General features: G+C 35.7%; 4 protein-coding genes across 7 annotated transcripts; 2 read left to right on the plus strand and 2 right to left on the minus strand.

The window, feature by feature from the left end:
- Window positions 1–5,120: 5,120 nt before the first annotated feature.
- LOC147472819 (uncharacterized) lies at window positions 5,121–6,105 on the plus strand. The gene is made up of 3 exons (XM_086588189.1): window positions 5,121–5,245; window positions 5,595–5,731; window positions 5,913–6,105. Exons 1-3 carry the CDS (start codon window positions 5,163–5,165, stop codon window positions 6,083–6,085), a joined length of 393 nt encoding a protein of 130 aa, XP_086444315.1. The 5' UTR covers window positions 5,121–5,162; the 3' UTR covers window positions 6,086–6,105.
- Window positions 6,106–8,744: 2,639 nt separating this feature from the next.
- On the minus strand, window positions 8,745–10,848 carry LOC147472820 (uncharacterized). The gene is made up of 6 exons (XM_086588139.1): window positions 10,623–10,848; window positions 10,421–10,536; window positions 9,295–10,279; window positions 9,017–9,249; window positions 8,808–8,886; window positions 8,745–8,752 (listed from the first exon to the last, which is right to left on the minus strand). Exons 1-6 carry the CDS (start codon window positions 10,846–10,848, stop codon window positions 8,745–8,747), a joined length of 1,647 nt encoding a protein of 548 aa, XP_086444265.1.
- Window positions 10,849–10,912: 64 nt separating this feature from the next.
- Window positions 10,913–11,392, minus strand: LOC147472821 (uncharacterized). Its single transcript, XM_086588140.1, has one exon. The coding sequence runs from the start codon at window positions 11,390–11,392 to the stop codon at window positions 10,913–10,915; it is 480 nt and encodes a 159-aa protein (XP_086444266.1).
- Window positions 11,393–14,226: 2,834 nt separating this feature from the next.
- On the plus strand, window positions 14,227–21,020 carry PKP-BETA1 (plastidic pyruvate kinase beta subunit 1). 4 transcript variants are annotated; one of them, XM_086588187.1, is made up of 12 exons: window positions 14,227–14,688; window positions 14,853–15,140; window positions 15,562–15,727; window positions 16,717–16,851; window positions 17,011–17,121; window positions 17,230–17,318; window positions 17,930–17,992; window positions 18,215–18,390; window positions 19,307–19,409; window positions 19,518–19,666; window positions 20,179–20,287; window positions 20,632–21,020. In XM_086588187.1, exons 1-12 carry the CDS (start codon window positions 14,233–14,235, stop codon window positions 20,737–20,739), a joined length of 1,953 nt encoding a protein of 650 aa, XP_086444313.1. In that variant the 5' UTR covers window positions 14,227–14,232; the 3' UTR covers window positions 20,740–21,020. The 4 variants fall into 4 exon arrangements, with proteins under 4 accessions (XP_086444313.1, XP_086444310.1, XP_086444309.1 ...); XM_086588185.1 differs by having other exon boundaries at window positions 14,356–14,691; XM_086588184.1 differs by having other exon boundaries at window positions 19,307–19,666.
- Window positions 21,021–22,532: the final 1,512 nt, after the last annotated feature.

Raw genomic sequence — 22,532 nt, forward strand, 5'->3', positions numbered from 1 at the left:
ATAGTTCATTTCGTAGGTAAACTACTCATTTCATCAGTTATCATTTACCTAAATGAAGAAGAGTTTATTAAAAACTAGAGAGAGTTCCCCCATTAACAAGTTACAAGCTTTTCTCTAAAAACTAAGAACTAAAAAAACAAAATTAAAGACATGGATGTAAATGAAAAAGTAAAAGTCAAAGAAGTAAAAGCTTCCCAACTCCCAAAATCAGCCCCCCTTTACATAAGAGAGCCTTTTTCTCTTCTCCCACGTGAAACACTCTCCTCTCATTTATTTCTCACTTATCCACAACTAACTCCCATTTGACACCTTTCATTTTTTAGATAATCATCACCTAAATCCAACTAACTCATTAACTTCATGCAAGGTGTCAAAATTGCACCAATTATTTGCACCTTTGTCTTGACTTGCATGATGACTCATCAAATCTTATGGGCCGCCTAGTGGATTCACGACAATGTCCAGTGGCAGTCCCGGTCTTTTGGCATTTTTACAACTTCCCGCCTATTTGTAGAGTTCATCGCGACCGATCGTCGGAGCAGCTTCACTCGTCGATTCGAGTCCTCGGGTTCAAGAGATATGAGCTTCGAAGTTTGATGCTTACGTGCATGTAATCCCGTTTCGATTGGATTCGTACTATTTGAGTCTTTGGGCTTTAGTCCCGAATTTGTTGGGCTTCACATGGGCTTGATCGGAAGGCATGTATATACCCTATTCCGTGCTTAAATGCTGGCTTTTTCATAGTTTTTACATTAGTTGCTCCAACCTGCAAAAAGCACGAAGATGCGATTATTTCATGATTATTAAGCACAAAATTGACCGAAATGTTATGTCTCTACAGGTTTTTATAATACAGTTTTGGGTGCTTATCAGTAGGCAGCCATTGAAGGTACAGTCTCAACAATTTATTGCAACAACCTCCCTTATGAAACCATTGGTTTGTTTGGGCGAGTTTCTACCCAAACAATCTTCAAATGTGGGGGTATCGCAAAAGAGATCTTTAAATATGGGGGGTATCGCTAATTCCCCCAACCATTATTGATTTACTAGTTATTGTATGGTTTTTTGCAAATACAAACATTGTTATTAGTGAGGTTAACATGGTGGTTTTTTAATTTGTTGTCGTTCTCAAGTTAGATTACGAGGACATTATATTTGGCATGCATACCTCTCAGAGTCTTTGTAGGTACAATTTGTTGTTAGATTTAATTGGAAACACCCACTATAGCAATTTCGTATGAAGTTTGTGACTTTGTGTTAATTCCTTGTAAAATCAAAACATTTTAAATATAGGGAAATAAGCAATGCAATTAGCTAACATAGTACTCTCTCTGCGGTTGCGGTCAAATGCTTCACAATGGGAAAGATATAGCTAGATGCTTATGGAAATAGCAAATAAGATGCATATAAGTATATAACAACTTGCCCAGTAGACTTATAAACACCAGAATATGTGGAAAGGTCTACAAGACTAGATCTTAATAAAACCGGAAGCAACAGCTTAAGAGAAACTAAAACAAGCAAAGCCCGCTTAACAACTGTTTTGGGTTAACCACTATCTTCTAAGTAGCTATCCAAAAAGAAACTAATAGAAATATGTTTAGACAACAACGAGAAGTATAACTTAAAACCTAATCTACCGGCTTCAACATCTTCCTTTGACAAAAACACCGATACCATATTTATTAGTACAGTATGTAAGATGAAGAATCCACCATCGGCCGAGGACTGCAAAGAAAACATAAAAGAATTAATATTAAGCTCATACTAACTTGTTCAGAAAGAATCGAAAAGCTAATCAGAAAATTATATGCTTTATATCGAGTAGTTAATCACTTGATCTCAGCCCATTCATTTTTAAAACTGTTCTTTTTTTTTTTGGGATTACCGTAGTGTTTAATGATCCACTAAAACTACCGCACCCATGAGTTGGGTTAACAATTTAATGATAGTCAATATTTTTTTTTCCAATAATAATGATAGTCAATATACAATCCATAAAGAGAACAAAAAGCTTTTTGCTAAATTGGGTCGCTAGATTAGATGGAAGAAAATTAGTAACACTAGTAAATAGTCAATCATTTTAATCGTGGTACAAATATAGCAATTACTTGCAGTCAACAAATAATACATAAAGCCCTAAAGTGAAAATTTTAGCATAGCTTGAACAAGTGCACCAGAGAGAAACTTTAATATATCCAAGGAACGAGATCTTGAGCGGTAGTATTGTGCAGATCCCACAGGGGAAAAGAGATGCCATATGGTAAATTTATAGAGATTAGATAGAAGATAATAGATAGATGAAGAGAAGAGAAGATAGATTAGAGAGAGAGAGAGCGAGTATAACCTTTTTGCCTTTTGCTTTTTTTTTTTTTTGTCTTTTTATTCTCCGATTTTCTCGGTGAAAATGCTTTATGGGTTACTAAAGTATGAGAGCCATGGTGGTTACCGTGGCACGGCCCAGGTAAACTTGAAGAAAACATCAAATAGTAGTTAACTAGTACCAACATTTGTTAGTACAATCAGTGAAAGTGCCCCCACCAGGCCACCACTAAATCAAACCGTAATAATCATGGCGTATAACAAATTTATAGTCTTGTAATTCTACCAATGAAGGTGTCAAGGAAAACACTTAAATTTACATAACTAACTTTACACATTTGTGAGTCCAAATGGTAGGATTTCAAAATATGTTTGTAGACTCGAGGTTCATCTTTCAAAATGTAGTAATACCAAGTATTATTTACTTTTACTTAAATTGTAATACTTTAAACACTAGAAAAAAAGGTAGTTTTTGACTAATTGTTTTGCAAGACTCGATAAGATTTAGTTGCTTTGTTATGGCTAAAAAAATTGGTGTTTGTTTTTTTGGTTTTTGTTTTTTTTTTTTTTTTTCCGTAGTGCATGTAATTTATCCAAGGGCTATCCAAGTGCCCTAGGTGAAAGGGATTCCTAGCTCCGCCACTGGTTGCTACATATATATAATAATATTTTTTTTCATGAGGAACACTTAAGCGGGAGTGATGCCTTATTTTCTGGTGCATTGGAATTATTCACGGATACTTAATTATTCACAAAATGGTGCGGTTAAGACAATAAATCTATAACCATAACATTTGTAAGGAAGAAACTATCAAACCCATTTCAAAAGGATCAAGTATCGAGGCTTCATTCATCATCATATGATTTTTCTTTATTTATTTGCCGACTACGAGCTAATCAAATATATAAAAGCAAATTTTGAAAAATAAATAACAAAAAATCGCATAACATTTATTTCCAACAAAACAGTTTAGTCGCCTTGTACAAATTATCTATTCTCCACAGTTCCATAAAGTAATATGTTTTATATAGTTGATCTACTACTTACATCGATGTTGATTGTCCCAATCAAATTGGATGTATCAGCCTTTAAAGCGATGTTTGATTCTCCATGTCACAATTTGAAATCAATGGTAAGGAGGTTGGTAGGCCCTACATCGACCTATTTTGTTAATAGATAAAATAATGGAGTTTGGATTGGGTTCAATGAGAATTGTTAGCATCCTGCCCCTTTAAAGGGTTGGACAATCCTACCACTAAACACACAATAAAAAATGGGTAATCTTGGACATACCCAACAAAACACTCCCGTACTCCATAACTAACAATTTTTTTTGCCATACCCCAATAACTGTCATAAATTCAATAATATCTCCCAAATAATTTGGGTATTTCCAATAGGGGCATACGAATGAGAAAAAAAATTAACACGCGTCTGTTTTGGTACCCGTTTTTCCGTTTTTGTTAGTGAAAGTTTCTTTACGCCCATTCTTCTTCCCCCGCTCTATCTTCTACCAAAGGGAAAAACAAAAAAGAACAAAAAAAAAAAAAAACCTCTTTCGAGCCTTGCAAACACAGTGGCTATAACAACAAACTATGCCTTTATGTCAGAAGAACTTCAGTGGCTATAGCTTGGAATGAATTGGACGTTGAGGATTTGAAAGCCCAAGCATCATTGGTATGTAACCTTCACTTATTATAAACGGTCATTTTCCATATTAATTTGATTACAATGAGGTTTTGAAATAGATAGTTCTTGGGAAAATCTTCAATGCATATATTGGAGTGATTTACTAATTTCTCAATCTTTTTTTGCAGGTTCAAGAGAATGACATGGCCAGAATGAAAGGAGAAATGGGAAGCATGGAATCATTTGGTAATGATAAGGTAAGTTAGTTCTCTAAACTCCTTGTATTGTCAAACCAACAAGAAGTTTATTCTCCTAGGTTTATGAGCTGATCCCTGGTTGTTGATCTTGTGAAGATGTTCCCACTTGTATACGAAAAATGCAGTTATTGTGTTTCTTTTAAATTTTTTGTTTGGGTGGGAGTGAGCCTTGTGGTTCATTCCAAGTAAAACATTCAACACCAGTAAATCCGTGTAACTTCTGCTTCTATACTTGAAATTTAAATTATGTCCTCAGTTACTTAGTTTATCATGACTAGATTTGCATTGCAAAATATTATTACATTTATTTCAATTTACCTGCGTTAAAGAATATTATTGTATTCATTTTGATTTACCTGCATTAAAGAATAAGAATATTTCATACTTTAGAATGGATTAACTTTTTGAGCGTGATGCTCTTATATATAAACAAGCTATCTGTAACCTTTGTATGTCTTGTATATTGTTTAAACCTTAAAGACTAACCCGTGACATATTTGAAAACTATTTGCAGTATGCATCTTGTGCTGGATCTAGTTTTTGGCAATTCGGTCCTACAAGCAACATTGATAGTAGGTATGTCTTTTAAGGGCTTGATTTATTAGAGTCCTTTATCCATTTCAAAGTTTATGCATGTTAACATATCGTCCCGTACATTTATTAACATCTCTGAAGTGCCAAAATGGCCTTTCTCTTTATTGAGTACATTTACTTCAAGATATGTGCATTAAGGTACCTCGTCGTATATTATATTGTGTTGCAGCAAGAGTGGTCTTTGAAGCGGAGGAGAGTTTCTGAATGCAAAAGCGAAATTTCATAAACTGAAACTCCCTATTATGGCAATCAAGATATAAGCGAAGTGGATGAGAAAGATAGATCTAAAACAATGAGCTAGTATTTTCAACTTCTGACAAACCTATAGTTCAAGAGCCTCTTAAAGGTCAAACAGCTAAATGCAGCCAGAGCCGAGTGGCCCACTTATTCCTAATATTGCGCTTAATCATTCCGCATCTGAAAAGCGACATGTACTTGAAAGGTTAGCTTCTCTTTGGTAGTTAATGTTCTAAATACTCTCTTCCTAAATTTTTTTTCCTAAAAGGGTTATGTAATTAGAACATATAACAAACTAACACGATAAAGGATTTGGAATCTTTTACTATTGTTTGTACTTGCTCGAATGTTCACCTTTTGTCCAGTATAGATAAATCAAAAGAAGATAAAACATTTCTCATTTAAAATTTTGGTTTCCTAGCAAGAATGTGCTAGGAAGGATAGTAATGATGGTCTAATGAATTTTTTTCCTTGTAGTATACTGTTAATTTATTTAATGAGACGTTTGTATATAGCCACTTGAATGATTTTTATTGTGTTTTTGTCATTGTTAGATGTGGGAATGAAGTTCTATCGATAGGTGAGAAAGGTAAGCGTGATGTAAGAAGAGTGCCCAGTTTCAGTGGTCCTTTGATGCTCCCAAATTGTGCTTCTGCAAACAGTTTATCAGCTCCCATAAGATCTTCAGGAGGTAATAGAGTTGTGAATTCTATAAAAAGCTACACATCTTACATTAATCCTGGCTGAGACCATGTGTGAACATTTGGTGGGTTTGGCATTGGTCGAAACAAATGGAAATGGAAGTTAAAAAAGATGGTTGATTAACCAAGGCAGTCTCATTGAGTCATTGTCCATATAATCTTCTTTTGCAGGATTTAGAGATTCTTTGGATGACAAATCAAAGGCCAGTGTGGTCCAAATAAAAGGCAGGTTTTCAGTCACCTTTAAAAATTTGGATAATGTAAAGGTACAATTCTACCTATCTGATTCGTTCATTCGTTTGTTCGTTCATTCTAAAACCAGATATATGTTTTTTTCAAACTAATTCAAGCATGTATCCCCAGGATATTCCATTGGGTGCAGTTCCACACCGACATGTTTTTCTCGCCATTTAATTGAAGCTTCTTTTCTAGCTTTATTATGGTTCTCTGCTTACAGTTTAGTATTTTGGTTCCAGGGATCGCCTCTAAGAAAGTCTGCCTGTGTTGGGGATTGGCTACTTGATTCCAAACAAGCGGTAAGTACAATTTTACCATTTCAGTGGAATATTCTCATTTTTGTCTAGTTTAGCAACACTTACAGTAGAACAAGTAATCAGGACAACAAGAATTGTCCTCTAATCCCGATGGTGGTGCTAATAAGATAGTTGTTTTTTCCCAATGCAGTGATTTTGCAATGTCGTCTAACGTTGAAGTCTATAAAATTTCTCTAATATTTTAGACTTTAAACAAATTCCAGGAGTTACTCGATATAAGACAGAAGCAGTGCGGTGGAACACAACTTGTGGAGGAGATAAGAAGACAAGCAAATGATGTACTTTCTTTACACTTCTCGTTACCTTATTCTTGTTTTGAGTTTCAACTGTTGCATGAATTCATTTCTCTATGATAAATATGAATGTGATTCATTTACATTTTGTCATATGACTTCACTTTTACTTAAATAAACAGGAGAAATTGCATAGAAACAATGATGACCTGAAAAATAGGAATCAAATATAAATAAAAAAATTGAAGTTCCAAGCCAAATATATGCAAAAGATTTTCGACTCTTAGAAAAATATGTTGTTGAAGGAGCGAAGGTGAAAATTGTTGCAGGTTACTACGCGGCTAGGTGTCACTTGAGAGGCCTAGAGATAGTAAATGCCGCAGCAGCGTTACAATTATGTGCTTAACAACTATGTGTAATGGATCTTTAGCTTAAATGGAAAAAACGCTTGAGAATTGGACCATGTCTCTAATGTATCTCAAGAGATGGTGGTTCAAGTCCACCAAGATCCTTCAATGATTTGTAGAAATATCATCTAAATAGCCAAGGCGTGGAGCTAGAGACTGTGGTTCTTGATAGCTCGCGTTGAATTGTAAGTGGTTTTGTTTTCTCTTTAATACATTTCCTTGCTTGATAAGAGTTGTAAGTGGTTATGTTTTCTCTTTAGTGCACTTTTTTGTCTGTTTTCTATTTGAATCTCAAAACTAGAGGAAATCAAATACAAACCTCACAAAGAAAGATGTTTGCTTTCCAAAACATTTGAGTAGAATTAACGATAAATAAAGCCCTGATATCATCAAAGGTCTCAAAATTCTTTTCCTTCAACTTTTCCTTGTATTTTCAGGTATCATGAAGATCGTTTCTGTAACCAGAAAAAAGGGCAACAGAAAAAGAAATCTATGCTGCCACTAAATCAGCTCAATTATGAAACCCAAGTTATGTCAGTGGCAAATGATCTTCCACCTCCACTTCTCTTTTTGTCGACTATTTGTTCTCTCATAAGAGACTGCCTTCACCTCAGAATCACCCTCCAGTCTTCCTTATATTTCAAAGAATCAACATTTCACTTCACTTCCCATCATAGACGATGGAAAAAAATTAAAGAGGCATCAACAGAAACAGCAAATTGGTGAAACAGCAAAACCTCATATTGCCAACAACTAAATGAAATATTGCCATAAGGTATACATATTGCCAACAACTAAACCTCAATATTGCCATAAGCCATGTTCTATAATGAAATAAGCACATAGTAATTCTTGAGAAATTACAACTAACTATTTTATTTTTCTATCCAACAACTAAAACTAATCTGGATAAACACATTGTAGGTTCTGCATATTGGTCGGAACCGATCCGGCCCACCTGTCCAATTTTCCTTTCATAATAGTTTCCCACACTGCTGTTTTTGGCCATCTAACAGACTGCCAATCTCGCTAAATTGGAGGTAGAGGATCAGTATCCTTTAGCACAACTGGCACAAAATGTCCTTTGTTTATGTGGAAAATGGTGATTATCCGAACATTTCTTTCGGACTGTCCTCAACGAAAAAATACGTGACACCTAATTGTCGTGGCGCTATGGTGATGACAAAAACAGAATTAAAAGCACTTGCAACTAAGGAACCCATGTCTGGGAGATCAAGCCATTCTGTCCCATTCATTGTGGAAGACTTGGTACACTCTAAGTTTCTTTTGTGGTTTTTAAATCCGTCATTACCATGCAACTCTGTATAGTAATCTGCATACTGCATCAACTCTTCTAGCATAAGACCCCTTACTGTTCGCCATGCTAAATCATCTGTATATCCTAGCAGTGTAACTATGGATCTATAGCCACAATGCCCATCCGGGGTTACCTCAACAAAATCTTTAATCATATCGCCGATCAAAGGATTAAAGTCACGTAAAATATTTTCCCACTTATGCTCGATTTCTTCATCTTTTAGAATTATCTCTGACCTAGTATTTTTTTTTCTGCTTCTCTTCATGTTCTCTTTGGCCTTGCTAATGAGTTCTTTAAAGCTAAACGAGTCAAGGTCAGACGATCCACTCACTTCAGGATGAACATCTTCATTTAAATTAGGTAGTCCGCACATGTTGGTTAAAGATATATATACAATTTAAACCGAGATATACAATATTACTACAAAACTCTTAAACTAAACTACATACTCAAAAACAACAAATAATCGATGCCCATTACCAACAAATAATCTACTTACCTAAAAACAATTTAATATGCAATCGTACACAAGTATATATACATATATGACAAACCTTTCTTGTTTCTGTTTCTCTTTTTTGAAGTCTCTTGTGTTGTACTTGTGCGCTTCTTTTTAGTTTGCTCCTGTACAACCTGCTCAACATCTTACTAAAATTAATTCAACAAGCTCAACATAATTTAACAAACTCAAATCAATAACCAAAAATGCTTCCACCCAAGTCCAACCTATAATTTTTATTTTTATTTTTATTTTTTGATTTACCTTCCTATCCCAGTCGGCAAGTTTTTCTTGAACCTTTGCCATCCACAAGTCAGCGATGCCCGAGTATGCTAGATTGTGGTAACCTGGTATAACTGGTGGCAAGGGAGCATCATCACTAAGTCTAAGCGGCACATAATGTATGTGGTTATTTATATGAGCAACTGAGATAATGAGAGTATGCTCCAAGTCTGGTGGAGTTCTCAAAGGAAGGTAAGTTAACGATTGCTTTGGTGCTAGGGTGACAAACACACAATTATAAGCACAAGCAATTAACTAACCCATGTCAGGAAGTTCAAACCACTCAGTCGGGTTCATCGTCATCGACTTTGTACATTGTAAATTTCGAATTAAGTGTTTGAAAATGGTGAATCCAGACCATTCAATGTAATATTCTGCATATTCCATCAACTCGACCAACAACCTCTTCCTCACGGTAAACCATCCAGTCTCGTCACCATTGTTCAATAATCTTGTTATGGACCTGTATCCACAATGTCCATCCCCAAGGACATCCTCACATGAAACAATAAAGTTGTTAAGCAATGGATTCAAATCTTCTAGCAAAGATGTTTGAGCTGGCTTCTTAGGTGGTCTGCCTATTTTTTTAGGTACTTTTTCAATTGCTTGTGTTTCTCCTTGGTTCTTATGTGGTCTGCCTCTCTTCTTTGGAACTTGTTCACTTGCTTTTTTCTCCTCTTGCGTCTGTGCATACTCAAAAGCAGATTGTTCTCTTCTTGTGTCATTATGATCTTGAGTTGATACTTTCACATGTTTCTTTGAAATTGATGGGCTACCTTTGACATTAAGTTTTTCTTGAGGCTCTTGCATGTGTGTAGTCTTTAGATCAACAAGCTTTAAACATTTCTTCATCAACATTAGTTTTTGGTGTTCTGGTAAGCAGTTAAACTTCTTCTTAATTCTTTCCACCTTAGGTGAAATGTCCAGCGAGCCTCTTGGAAATTCCATTGGCTCAAAATCAAGTTGCCGCCAACGACGATCTATGGACCTCAAGGGTATGTAACCATCACCAAGTTTTACCATATGTACCAACTCATGAGCACATGGAAGATCACAAGTATGCCTCAAAACACACCCACATTCTTTTTCATAAATGCCCACTTTGTTTGAACGTACAAGTTCTTTCGACAACATATCAATCGCCTCCCTAGAGATAAATCCTCTAATCTCACTGTATGCCTTGTCTTGATTATAATGATGCATAATGTTGTGACTAATATTAAATAAAGCTTGTATACCATTGAGCTAATTTTCAAGGAGGTTATCAATCACATCCCAATTTTGGTACAAATTGCCGCGTGAACTCCTCAAATTTCTCTTCAAAGATGAATGTTGGGATTCTATTCTATTACTGGTGTGAGTGCCGAAGTGCATCACTAAATCTACCCAAGCCACCACAAACTGTTCCTTGTACTTGTTCAACAACTCTTCGACGTATTGTACCACATGTGCCATATGTGCATATTCATTTCTAAACACAACCAAAATTTCATTATAGACATCTTCAGTAGGTGAACTGAATAAATCACAAACCATTTCGTATAGTAGAACTTCCGAAACTCATTGTTTTCTTCAAATTTTTTTTTACAGTTAGTAATCACATTAGTCTGAATGTGCCAACGACAAAGGAAGTGTTTAGCCATGGGAAATACATGCGCCACAACATTCATCAATGCCAAGTCTCTGTCAGTCATAATGACTTTCACACTAGATGCCTTGCCTTCCAAAACACTGTATAACATTTCCAAAGCCCAAACAAAGTTATCTTTCTTCTCTGAATCTAAATATGCCAAAGCAATAGCAAACGTCTTCATTGTAGACGTAAACCTAACAATTTCTAGCAATGGCAGATTGTGAAGATTAGTCCTGTAGGTACAATCAATAATCAACACTTCCGGAAAACTTGACCAACTTAATTGATCTCGAATAAGCAAAAAAAAGATCCTTGCATTCTCCTGTAATCAGGTTCTCTCTATGAGACTCATAGTAATCGCGATCGTCCAACACCTTCAATAATTGTTGCATCTGTGATCTCCCTTGCAATTTTGTAAGACGATGTTTCGTTCGAAAATTGTAGATGGTACTTAGGGTTGACAAATTCTCTAGGCCATCTTTCTTTTTCAAATCATTCAAAATTTCTCTTGGTTTAACACTAGCCTCAGACATCTCGATCACAATTATTTCTTCATCTCTTGTTAGGCTTCCCACAAAAGAATGGCCTGTAAAATTTTCAGCAAGACGGTGATTATGAGTTCCGCAAACTATTACCACTTCCCATCCCCCTTGATTACGCTGATAACCCTTCAACTTAAATGAACACTTGCACTTTTTTGTTCCTGTCTGTCGAGGGAGTTTCATGGATAGCTTGTATCGATATGTTTTCTTTGGTTTTTGAGGTTTAAAAACACCACCTCTCTCACAAGTTAAAAGCACCCTAGATCTTTGGCCACTTTCAACGCTATCCAACTTTGCAATGATAACCACAAAACCAATTTCTCTCCCTACCTCTCTGGACCAATCAACAAGGTCTTTTCAATTTTTCAAATACCTGTAATCATTTTGTTATAGATTGTATTAACATCACCATTCGGAAAAATGATATACTAAATTTATAAAAGTGTCTTCAAGTTCTTACTGTTGCAGTTGTAAATGCGTCGGTCGTATCCGGACAAACAAAATTAGAGTTTTATGTCAGGCTTTCTTGCTCTTCATTTTCTGACTCATAATTCAGTTGAAGCAAAAACAATGCATTTGGAGATGCACTACTAATAGGATGAGGCCGTTCAAAGTTAAATTTTATAAAAAAAAAAAAAAAATGGTTTAGATTTCTTATACTCAGTATGCACCCAAAATAAAATAGCACTTTGTTTAATATTGCAAACAAACTCACATTTTTGTTTGGTGTTTGTATATGTTTATTGGAGTAATCCAAAATATAATAGTCTTATGCGTTCTCCCATTCGTCAAAATTTGATTTTAATTTTTTTTTCTTCATCCTCATTCGGTTGGTATTCATCCTCATTACTTTGGTATGATTGATTCAAATCAAAAGTGGGTGTTTGCATGTTTATTGATGAGATAAAAGAATAAGAGGTTATTGGAGAAGAAGAAAAAGAAAAAAAAAACCGCGGTCTTTTTCTTCTGAATCACGTAGAGTAAATGACTTGTTTTAGTCAATAAATATCTTGGGTTCGTCTAATAAAAAAGAAAGGTAATTTAGGAAGCTAAATATGTCTAAAATCATTTTATTTATTTATTTTAAAGTTGGGGTAGGGAGTGTTTTGTTGGGTATGTCCAAGATTACTCTAAAAAACTACATATTTACCTATTTTTTTTTTTGGTAACTGCTATTTCTTATTCTTGAATAAACCGCTCGTATTAACCGCGAAGTAATATCAAACAAAAGATTACATACAAAGTTTGGCGGTTTCAACCACCAAAAGAAAAAACTATCTTCCAAAGAATTCCACTAAACCGGTTGGAACATTCACTTTCATACCCATTGGGTTCGATAACCACGCATCATCCTCGCGACGCATCGATGCTTAAATTGGCTTAATGCATCACCCACGAAGTTAGTTTCCCTCAGAATTCCAAATCGTTCCGTTCACTCGCCATTGAACTAAAAAAAAATGTAAGCAGTCTTGAATAACATGAAGCACCTCCCAAGGTGTATCCATTGATGAGTGGCTAATGCATTGTTGAATGAACTTTGAGTCCGTTTTCCACTAGAACACCTAACCCCATTTAGATGCAGTAAAAGATAAAATCCTCAAGCCAAAGAATAGCGCCTCGCCTTCAACCATAATAGTGGACGATGTAATATCGGTATCGCTAAACCGAAGATAAATCTTCCATCCCCATCTCTCGAGAACACAACCGCTCCCGCAAAGACTGGATTTCCTCTAGACGAACCATCAATGTTTAATTTAAACACACCCACAGGTGGTGGTATCCATCTAATGGCCACCCACCTCCTACACTTTTCCATTGACGAAGATGCAGAAACAATCTCTCCGTTGTCCTCGCGCCACATATTCAAAAGATTTAACTTGTTTGGTGTGAAAAAAATCAATTAATGAGTTGACTCATTTTCTCCTCGATCTCTTTTTCTACAACCTAAAGTCCCAACCAACACCAAACACTGAATTACTCCAACTGCCCATAATCTGATCAGGCAAGTAATTTTTTTTTTTTTTAATATTAATGAGTTGACTCATTTTCTTCTCGATCTCTTTTTCTACAACCTAACGTCCCAACTAACACCAAACACTGGATTACTCCAGCTGCCCACAATCCGATCACGCAAGTAATATTTTTTTAATAAAAAAAATATATCCCTACTTACAATATAATTTATTTCAGATTACAAGAAAAATATAACATCATAGCATCAAACTAAGATGCCTTCAAATTTGAAATGCATATCTAGAACAATAGTCTATAAATTTAACCCAAAAAATAATAACTAACCCCATCACTAAATTTACAATAATTAAACTACAACAATTTCAAAATTAATTATGTATGATGTCTTGATACTTAGTGGTGGTGGTGTGGAGAGTGGAAAATATGATTAAAAAAAAAATCACATTAAAATATGAATAAAGAAATGTGAACAAATAAATGAAATAAAAGAAAAAGCTGTCGAAAATGATGCTAGAGGGCAGTGATCGGAAACGGCGCTGGATGGTAACAACTTGTAGTGGGTTTAGATAAGGAGTGAGTCAAGTCAATCCCTTGAGTGAAAACGGTTTAAAATGTTTCTTAAACTTTCCAAGTAAATGTCCATTATTTTTGTGTGTTATATTGGGTAGGATGGTCAGTACGCTAGCAATTATCGGGGTTCAAGGGACATATGCATTTAACATCTAAAATCATTCATGTTAATCCAATGACTAAGAATCCGCCCACTTGGAAGTCTTTATTGCTTTCTAACTTGGCTCAAGCCAAGCCATCAACCTATACCGAAATCAAATGCACCTGTCACTCTATCAGTCTCTTTGATTTGGTAATACATAGTCTCCTTTTTTTTTTGTTCCCTCACTTAATAATACTAATAAATCCATAAATATTAGTATCTTGTACAACGAAATAATCAAACGTACATAAAACTATTCAATTATCTTTTGTATAGATTCTGAGTATCCATAATTGCCAAAATAAACCAAAAGACGAGACATGTGATTGGGTATGGTATGAACTATGAAGACTATGAACATACCGAAGGGCTAAATCAGTCAATAAGGCATACACACGTGAGTGACACTTCGATAGAAACAAAGTTGTCACAGTCCCATTTTTCCCTCGCATTAACATTAAAACTTCCGCCAAATTTATCGGCGATTTCTTCAAAGCAAAAAGCTACCTACTTCCTCATTTCTTTAGCTACCTCCTCATTTCTATCTCTCTCTCTTTTTTATCAAGAAATGGCGCAAGTAGTAGCGATACACACTCCTTGTTCTACATTAATAATTAGCCCTAATAATTCTAATTTAATTCAAAACCGTTTGTTTTTAGGAAGTGTTAATAAGTTTTCCAAGAATGAGTCATGTAGTAGAGGAGGTTATCGTTCTTGTGTTAGAGTTATGGCCAAGAGATCTGCTCGAGCTGAACCTCAAATTCTTCCTGTTTCTCCCGAAGATGTTCCCAAGGTAGTCTGTTGTGTTTAAATTAGTTGAATTTGTTAGATTCTATGTTGGAAATGTTCTTCTTTAGGCTGTAGCTTGATTTCATGTGGTTCAGTAGTTGCGATGCTAGACAAATTAATTTAATGTTCTTCATCATCTTATTAGAAAATGTTATTTGTTTCTAATAGAGAGAAGAAGAATTTCAACAACTCCGGGGCATCCAACAGCTTGGAGACACAGCAGTTGGCATATGGTCAAAGCCAATGCTTACGCGTAAGACAAAGATTGTTTGCACAATTGGTCCTTCTACCAACACGCGTGAAATGATCTGGAAACTAGCCGAGGCTGGAATGAATGTTGCTCGAATGAATATGTCTCATGGAGACCATGCTTCTCATCAGAAAGTTATTGATCTAGTTAAAGAATACAATGCAGAAAACAAAGACAATGCCATTGCAATTATGCTTGATACTAAGGCAACTTTCTTTTGACTCTTCCATGTAATTGATAGTAAAAGTTACTTTAATGCTTTTAAGATCAAGTATTGAATGTTAGTTTTTGACATCGACTTAAAGAAAAAAAAAACTGCACTTGATTTAAATGTTTCCTCTGAACCTACTATTCTGAACCTTTTAGTTATTTTTACAAGACAGCGTTGGGTTGATCAGTAATGTTGTTTTTAACCTTTAATGAATGTTCAAATATTAAGTCAGCCTTAATCTGTTATGTCATGAAGATTTTCAATATTCACTGAGCACACCATTCTGTAGCAGCACACCAAACTGAACACTGTATTAGTTTGCCAAGGTTGTTCATGATAAGTGTTATAAAGTATGTTACACATACCATAATTTGCTGCTGTTCAATATCTCTCATCTCCGTTCTTTTTCTAATTAGGGTCCTGAGGTCAGGAGTGGCGACTTACCACAGCCGATTAATTTGGCAACTGGTGAAGAGTTCACTTTCACAATAAAGAGAGGGGTTGGCACAGATACTTGTGTCAGTGTAAACTACGATGATTTTGTGAATGACGTTGAAGTGGGTGATATGCTTCTTGTTGATGGTAAGTCTTCATACTTTCTCACACCTAAACACTTGTAAAGCCATACTGTCTTAATCTGTATAAGGAGAGATGACACTTTTTCGACAATACCAATGATTAACACTTATTGACTCCCCAATCCTCTTGATGCCTGATGCATTGTGTACATCTTCTAATAGTAACTTCCCAGCTTTTATTCTCTTGATATTTTTATAAAGAAGACTTGCAAACTGGAACATATATAGTCCAATCTCAACATGGTTAGACATAACCATCTCAATCAAAATCTATTTTCCCATAAGTCAGACATGTACTAGTTGGCACTGTGTGAGTAAGAGTTGTTTAACCTAGATAGCGTAGAGATAACAAAGAGAACGTGGTGTAATATGAAAAACAACAAAAAATAAATAAAAGTACACCATACTGGAATAAGTTACTTTTTGGATCTTATCTTTCTTATCCTTATCCACTCCTTATTTCTAAACCATATGAGATAATAGTTAATAATGAGTTGCGAGTTACTTATAGTTATTTGGTAAGTTTAGGCATTTAGAAAACTAGCTGTTGAAGTTGCTATTCAAATGCTATAAGCTAATGCAAAGTGTGTGGAAAATCAATTCATTTGCAGCTTTTACAAGGACCCTCTTCTCTTCAGTTGTTAAGGTGCCTAAAGTCCTCAGTGAGACCAAGGCTCAAAGTATCCATATAGCCCGATATATCGGAACCCTGCAATTCCTTTATCTCCACATTGCAATTCCTTTATATCCACATATTTTAGGAAATATATATCTGCGATATATCCATGATCTAGGCAAAGTATGAATAACGGAGATGAAATCAGTGGATATATATCACAAATATTGGCTTTGGGTTCCTAATATTCCAATATGTATTGCCAATATTTATTCCTAAAGTCCTCAGTGAGCTGTAAAATATCAAGAAGTTAGTTTAGTACATATAGTTTCTCTATACGATTCTTTATTCTAAGTGACACCACTTTGTTTCTTTAGGGGGAATGATGTCATTAATGGTGAAGTCCAAGACAGAAGATTCAGTGAAATGTGAAGTTGTTGACGGTGGGGAACTTAAGTCCAGACGGCATCTGAATGTTCGAGGGAAAAGTGCTACACTACCATCGATTACAGGTGTGTGCTTGGAGCAGATTTATACTTATCACGAATTTTATAAAAATTTCTCATCAATCTTTCTTTTTCGGTCACCATTGCTCTTTAAATCAGAAGCTTAGTATTTTGTTATTTCTGTTGTTTTTTGTATGCTGATGAAATATTCCTATTCATATACAGAAAAAGATTGGGATGATATAAAGTTTGGGGTGGACAACCAAGTAGACTTTTATGCTGTCTCCTTTGTCAAAGATGCAAAAGTGATTCATGAGTTGAAGGATTACCTACGAAGTAATTACCCACTATTAATGTTTTTAAATTCGTGCTTATAGATGATAGTAAATTCAGTTTTATGGTGCACCCTTCAATAACCACCGTTTTATCCTCCTTCCATTGTAGGTTGTGGTGCAGATATACACGTAATTCCAAAAATTGAGAGTGCAGATTCTGTGCCAAATCTTCATTCTATTATCACAGCATCTGATGGGGTGGGTGGTCAATGATCTTTGATCTTTCATTCTCACATTGCTTCTGTATTTGACATCAGATAGACAAGTTGCTAGATTGAAAATACAAAAAAAAAGTACAAAATGAGTAGTTCTTTTCACCTTGTTATATGAGGGTTGAGTTTCTTGGGTTGGTTGTGTTCTTACGATTTTACTTGTTTGTATTATTTTATATACCTCTATGCAGTTTTGTAATCCACTATCATAATTGTAATCTCTTTAATGTCCTGATTTCACGACTTCCACTGGGATGGCTCCACTGTTCTAATGGTTCAAGTTGACACCTAAATATATCTGTGATCCGAAATGTTTGCCTGCTTAATGACTATTCATTTTGTTCAATGTGAAGAAGGTCTTTAGAACAAGACAAGAAATATCGAGTTTGCATATAATCCATTATCTTTGATTTATATCATTTTATGTGAGATCTTTGATAAATATAGGCGGACTGCCTGGCCTCCATAGTTCTTGACCCCATTCATTTCCCCACTGGAGAGTATATACTTTGTTTTCTCTATGAAGATACTTAGTAACTTAAAGAGCAATTTGAATATTCTTAGGACTAATCTGATCTTGTAAATACTTTTTTGTAGGCCATGGTAGCTAGGGGAGATCTTGGTGCCGAGCTTCCTGTTGAGGAGGTCCCTCTGCTACAGGTATTTCTTTCATTTGCAATAAAGAGGAGATATATAGGGGACATTATTCACAAGAAAAATGCTCGATGGACCTGAACAAGTAGTTTACTATATTTTGTTTTTTATTGCGACCAGATCAATGACATGTCTTTTTCTCTAAAAACTAACTCAAACCCTACTAAGGGATGCAACTTTTTCCTCATCTCAAAAGTTGCTAAAACAACTCACTGCTTTTTAATGCAGGAAGAAATAATTAGGCTGTGCCGTAGCATGGGAAAAGCTGTCATTGTGGCAACAAATATGCTTGAAAGCATGATTGTGCATCCTACACCTACCCGAGCAGAGGTATCAGACATCGCCATTGCAGTCCGTGAGGGTGCTGACGCAGTTATGCTTTCTGGAGAAACTGCTCATGGGAAGTGAGTATCTTTTATTGTTCAGTTCTTACATTCTCGAGTTGGGATTCGCTCTACCATTTAATGTTCCACCTTTAAAGTCTCCAAGGCAATAGGTTTGAGATGACATAATGAGAACCTTAGTACTAGCACTTGGCCCGATTCCTAGTCACTTATCATAGATGATATACTTGCACATACTTCTGTGTTTTATAGTAAAGTATGAATACTATACCCAAAATGTTCCAATCACATTCTTTAAATATGAAGTCTACAAGCTAATACAAAAATAGTGCATCTTATCAACTGATTGCCCAATTTGGTTAATGAAACTTACAGTTAAACATAGCATGTACTTTACCACTATTTGACATGGGCGCCTCAATCTCAACATTTTTCAAAATAAAGATCGGTTGTTGGAGAGCTTCCATACCTTCAGCTGTTCGTGGGTCCCACATGGTGACAAACAAACAATGTAATGGGAAGATGATCTCCTTTTTAGTTTTTACGGAGACCCCTCGCGGAGTAATTTCAGCATTTCCATGCATTTTTATGGGATCTAAAAGCTGAAAGACATTTCTACAGTCGTTTACTCGTTGTGGCATGATGCATTTGATGTCCATGTGGATGGAAATACCAAAATGAGCATTTTTTCCAAGGATGACCTCTGTTGTCAAGAAATCACAAAGACTTGAGCTAATTTGGATGTGCAGCCTGTGTTTGGGCACTTCAGAGTCTCACAAAACGATATTGAAAATGCCAGCTGAGTATCAAATGTTCAGACAACTAATTCTTTTTTCAGGGCTAGTAAAAAACACCTATTTTGTCTCTTTTTTGTTTTCTTCCAAATCGCATGATAGTTGCCTAAAAAAATGTGTTTATTCTTTAATGAGTAAATATTCACATTATGTGAAAATTTACTGAGCTTACTTCCCTGTAGGTTTCCTTTGAAGGCGGTGAAAGTTATGCACACAGTCTCATTGAGGACTGAAGCAACCATGGTTGGGGGACAACAACCTCCTAATCTAGGCCAGGCATTCAAGGTCATTTGCCACTGCAAACTAGTTATTACTTATTATGCAGTATCAATGATGTCTCATCCTTTTAAACCTTTTGGCTCCAAATGCTCACTCAACCTTTTGTGTTTGCAGAACCATATGAGCGAGATGTTTGCATTCCATGCAACCATGATGTCCAACACTCTTGGCACCTCTATTGTAGTCTTCACCAGAACTGGTTTCATGGCCATCCTGTTGAGCCATTATCGACCTTCTGGCACTATTTTTGCTTTCACAAATGAGTGAGTTTCGTTCTTGTAGTCTTTGCTAAAACTTGTTGGGGATTATTTGAATGTGTAGACTGATTATAAGTAGAGTGCATCCTGGTTGTGCACCTTGCCTAATGTTGAGGTCTGTTGCAACCAACTTTCCCTAAAGTTGACGCTGATTAATGCAGCCAACCGTTTGATCTAAGCATGTTCTGAACTAAAAGTAAAAAGCACACACATTTTTCAGTTCCCTCTGGTTGAATTGTTAATATTCTCAAATAATGAGTATTTGTTCTTAAAGAGTTCTAGATATGCAGGGCTGAATGTGATTGCTACTGTCCTCCTTTTTCTGAACTGTTATCCACGTGACAATGTAAAGAATAATGAGTGAATTAATTTATCCTGAATGTTGATCTCAATCCTGCTAATTGAGGGACAAGTTCTCTATTCTTTGTTTATTTCTTTGTCTTAAGAATGTAAACCTTCTCAATCTGCTTAACTATACAAGGTCAGAAATGGACTGATAACATCAATTGCTTATGCAGGGAGAGAGTAAGACAAAGACTAGCCTTGTACCAAGGAGTATGCCCCATATACATGAATTTCTCAGATGATGCTGAAGAAACCTTTCAAAACGCTTTATCAGTCTTGCAGGTAACTGAAAATACTCTTTTGAATAGATAAATGTAGCCAAGTTGATCAATGGTCAAACTTTTCCCCTACTATAACAGAATTTCGAATACCAGTTTACATGAATTGTAAAAGGTCAACTTGACCCTGACCCAAGGGTCATCCCACAGTCCGTACCCATACCAGATTAGATCTTTGGTAAAAGTGTTTTACTTGGGAAACTACACATTCGAGAAAGCTTTACTTTTAATAAGTGTCTGTATGGATATTGTTAGTGGAGTTTATGTCTTCTTATATCATAAACACAGCGTTCTGCCTTTCAAGTAGCATCTAGAGGTTCTCATTATCACATGTAATTTCCTTGCCAGAAACAAGGGATGGTAAAGGAAGGAGAAGAGGTAGCACTTGTTCAGAGTGGCAGGCAGCCCATTTGGCGTTTCCAGTCCACTCACAATATTCAGGTCAGGAAAGTGTAGACATGAAGACAGATTGAAACAAGGAGATCCTAGTCGTACTTGCGCGTGCCCATAGATGGAACGGCATGAACCCATAGATGGAACTACATGAAATCATTATGTTAATTTGTTTGTTAGTGATGTAGGATGGACATGCTTTTTCCTTGCTTACAGTTATTTCATGCGTGTTCAACATTTATTTGTAATTTTCGGATTAGTTCAGATTTTCCAGAATTGCTCTAAAAAGGAGGTTTGAGTGGAAAATACAAACGCCAATAGAAACAATCTGTGCAATTGTGCCAGTCGCCCTTTGGTTTGCGTATCTGATTACAGAAGTTTATGCCCTGAGTGGTATAAATGTATAATCCAAAATCTTGCAAAGAAATGATACTCTCCTGGGACATGGTTGTGGATGGGTTTGATTGATTTATTTGAGCTCAGTGGGATCCTGGCATGTAGCAAATGCCTAATTGGAAAGAGAACCGAATTTCCAGAGTCCCAAATACTAGTCTGAATCATCAATCATCACTTCCTTGGTTTACAGTCTTTAGGTTTGGTGATGTTTTAACATTCATTCCCAGTCTAGAAAATGTGAAACTCTTTCTCAGTTTTAGCAGTAGCAATTCCATAAGTAGTTCCCCATCAAAACCTAATGCTCTATAAAATTTGCAAAGGGCACCTTCTCAATTATCCAAATTGTGCTAGTTCCTTACTTCTTATAATTGAACACTCCTTAAAAAAAGGGAACCCTAAAATAAATTGATTATCTTTGGTCGCTTGGACAACATTCGTTTATTAATCTTGTCACTGAACTGATTCCACTTTCTTCATAGAAGTATATAAACCAAATAACTCAATAGACAACTCAAATGCCAGTGCAGAAATAGAAAAGAGTGTGCCGTTCAAAGTGGAAGTCTTCTAAGATGGTCTAGGCTGGCTAATATGCCCAAAGTACCCCCACGCAGGATTTACAGATTGTACCTTTCCAGTTAATCCATAACGATCAGACACCCATATTCCAGGACCATACAAACCTGTTACATGATGTGCACTAAACCCTACCCTGAGAGAAACAAATGAATTCCAAAGATCTTGGGCAAATTCAAAGAGGATTTGTCGGTAAGACAAACCAATACCTCATTTAGTGATAAGCTAAGCTTATTGTAGAGAAACTATAATGAAAGTAATTTCTACAAATGTCTGACGCAACTACATATTGTAGAAAATGCACTACACGGAATCTTGAATCGGGAAAGACTTTTGCCAAACCACCATTTAACTTCCAAAAAATTGGAAACAATAAGATATATATATATATATATCTATTATAATAAAACAAAATAGATAGACAAAAGATAGTTGGTGATGTGTGTGGGGATTTTCGTAGACTATTTTAATGAGATAGTTTTTTAATACAAAATTAATGGGCAAAAACGTAACCATTGGGAGGACATAAATATGTATTTAATGCATACATTAGTTATAATTAAATTTAAACCATTTTGAAACTCAAAAGTTGTTTCTTAAATACAATTTACACCTTGCATTTGCACTCTAATTAAAAAACCCAAAAAAAAATGGAAAAGAAATGGATTGTGTGCGATTGTGTGCGACTGTGCTGTCAGGGGTCGCTTCGGGCTTTAGCTGTGGGCTTTAGCTGCGGGTTAAATTAATGCCAATTAAATACTAATTAAATCTTTAGGAGGATTGTAAGGGAATTCAACGCATTAGAGGCCTTTCTCAATGTATAGTCGGGTTTTGGGTGCCAATAGTCAACCGGACTACCCAAATAATCCCATCCGGTACTCTCTCGT

This window comes from Coptis chinensis, unplaced genomic scaffold, assembly GCF_015680905.1.
Source record: "Coptis chinensis isolate HL-2020 unplaced genomic scaffold, ASM1568090v1 utg724_pilon_pilon, whole genome shotgun sequence".
NCBI classification, from domain to species: domain Eukaryota; kingdom Viridiplantae; phylum Streptophyta; class Magnoliopsida; order Ranunculales; family Ranunculaceae; genus Coptis; species Coptis chinensis.